Source organism: Montipora capricornis, chromosome 2, assembly GCF_036669925.1.
Source record: "Montipora capricornis isolate CH-2021 chromosome 2, ASM3666992v2, whole genome shotgun sequence".
In the NCBI taxonomy this organism is placed as follows: Eukaryota; Metazoa; Cnidaria; class Anthozoa; order Scleractinia; family Acroporidae; genus Montipora; species Montipora capricornis.
Window position 1 is genome coordinate 54,374,958 of NC_090884.1, and position 1,720 is coordinate 54,376,677.

The window sequence follows — 1,720 nt, forward strand, 5'->3', positions numbered from 1 at the left end:
GACTTCCTTCGTTTAGATATGCTGCTGTGAAAAAAATGGAACGATTCAGCCTTGTTTTCCATGGAAAATTTCCATAAATCGCTTTAAAAGAAGACATAACAAATGACAAAAATCAGCCACTGTCACAGCTATTCGGAATTTTTTTTTTCGCCCTTGTGAAATATAAACAGACATCTGGCGAATTAATCTTGGACCGTCTCCCGGCGAAAAATTGAGTTGTATCATGTTCAAAAATGGGTGGGGATATCAAAGTGACAAGCTGTCAATGGAATTCCAAATTTCTGTATGCAGGTGTATGGAACCATTGAAGTCTCTCTTTTCGCTCGTCTTCATACGCCCGCGCTACTCGAGGCTTCACCACGCGGATATGACGTTCTCTCGGCGGATTTTAGAGCAAAAGAGTCTAGCTGCTAGTAACACTGTACATGTATATAATTATCGCACAATCCGACTATTAATCTTGTGCACCCAATGCAAAATTACCTAATTACCTTGGATAAAGCTTCAAAGAAATGGTCACATATGGACCTACTAATGACACTCTTCCAGTGTTTTTCAACGAAAATATCTCTGCCAAAAAAACAATAACAACAACAACAACAGTATCTTCTGTAGGCAAAAATTCTCAAGAGATGTTACACTTACGCAAATACGTGGCAGTGTATTCAGCAGTTAAAGCTGAACATTGAATACTTACCCAGCATTGTTAATCACAAAAAGGCTATTTATCATTCTTGAAGGTCGGCAACGAAACCAAAACTGCTCACCGAAAAAGCCAAGATGGCGGATGTTGCAAAATGCAGTTCACGTAGGAATACATGATGTTTTAACTATTATCGAATATAGCCGCTAACAAGAGCGCTGGCTCTCCTTTGGTACGCCACAGGCAGCCCAAGTTCAAAATTTTTGCATTATGGCGTCATTTACTACGAAGACCCATAGTTAATGGAGGGGAATGGTTAGGAAGCTCGTCAAACATCAAAGGAGCAAACAAAGATGCCAAGATTTAGGTTGGAAAGTCCATGACCGTGCACAATCTTTTGTTTTGCGCTCATACACTATGCAAACAAAGGAGACTAATTCATCGCATGTTTCCAAAAGGACGGCACACAATGAATGCAAAAATGATAAGTCATTTGAAAGACTTGGGCATTACCTTATCTTTATGACTGACACTGGTTCAATACAACGCGAAATACGGCGAAGGATCACAAATGAAGCGAAGATGGCGAGTCAAAAGTGTGTCGATGAATTGCAGAACTGGCAAGGAGCAGAGGATAGTTTTGCCTTCCTGGCGTTGTTTTTCCCTATTTAAGAGACTTCAACTCAGAATGGAGTGCTGTTTGATAATAAAGTAAGTCGGATTTAAATTGAAATGTGAGTTTACATTCAAAAATATGGGCAAACTGGCGTTTGAAGCGAGGACAACGGTAAATCAGCTAACAAGATGGACTCGAAAATGGCAGCCCACTGGTGAAGAACATCTCAATTTGCTTTAAAGCTTCCCAACCTTGAAATTTTGAACCATATGGTCGAAGTTGAGTCGGCAATTGTTCTGGAGAAGAAATTGGGCTGATTTTGAATCTTGAAGCGAACAGATGAAGCCAAGACGCAAGGCTTTATTTTACGAGTGCTCCAGATAATTTAAATTTCCTTGGCAAAAAATATTTTAATTCCCTTTTTCGAGACTTTTGTCATAGGCCGTGATACGGGAATTCCC

At 39.9% G+C, this 1,720-nt stretch overlaps 1 protein-coding gene across 1 annotated transcript in view; it reads right to left on the minus strand.

Moving 5' to 3' along the window:
* The window catches only part of LOC138027211 (AP-3 complex subunit mu-1-like), a 21,207-nt gene extending 20,391 nt beyond the window's left edge, over nt 1-816 (minus strand). Inside the window, exons 1-2 of the mRNA XM_068874760.1 lie at nt 698-816; nt 492-570 (exon numbers count right to left, since the gene is read on the minus strand). Coding sequence (XP_068730861.1) covers nt 492-570; nt 698-732 — 114 coding nt within the window. The 5' untranslated portion in view covers nt 733-816. The remainder of the gene's footprint in view (nt 1-491; nt 571-697) is intronic.
* Nucleotides 817-1,720: the final 904 nt, after the last annotated feature.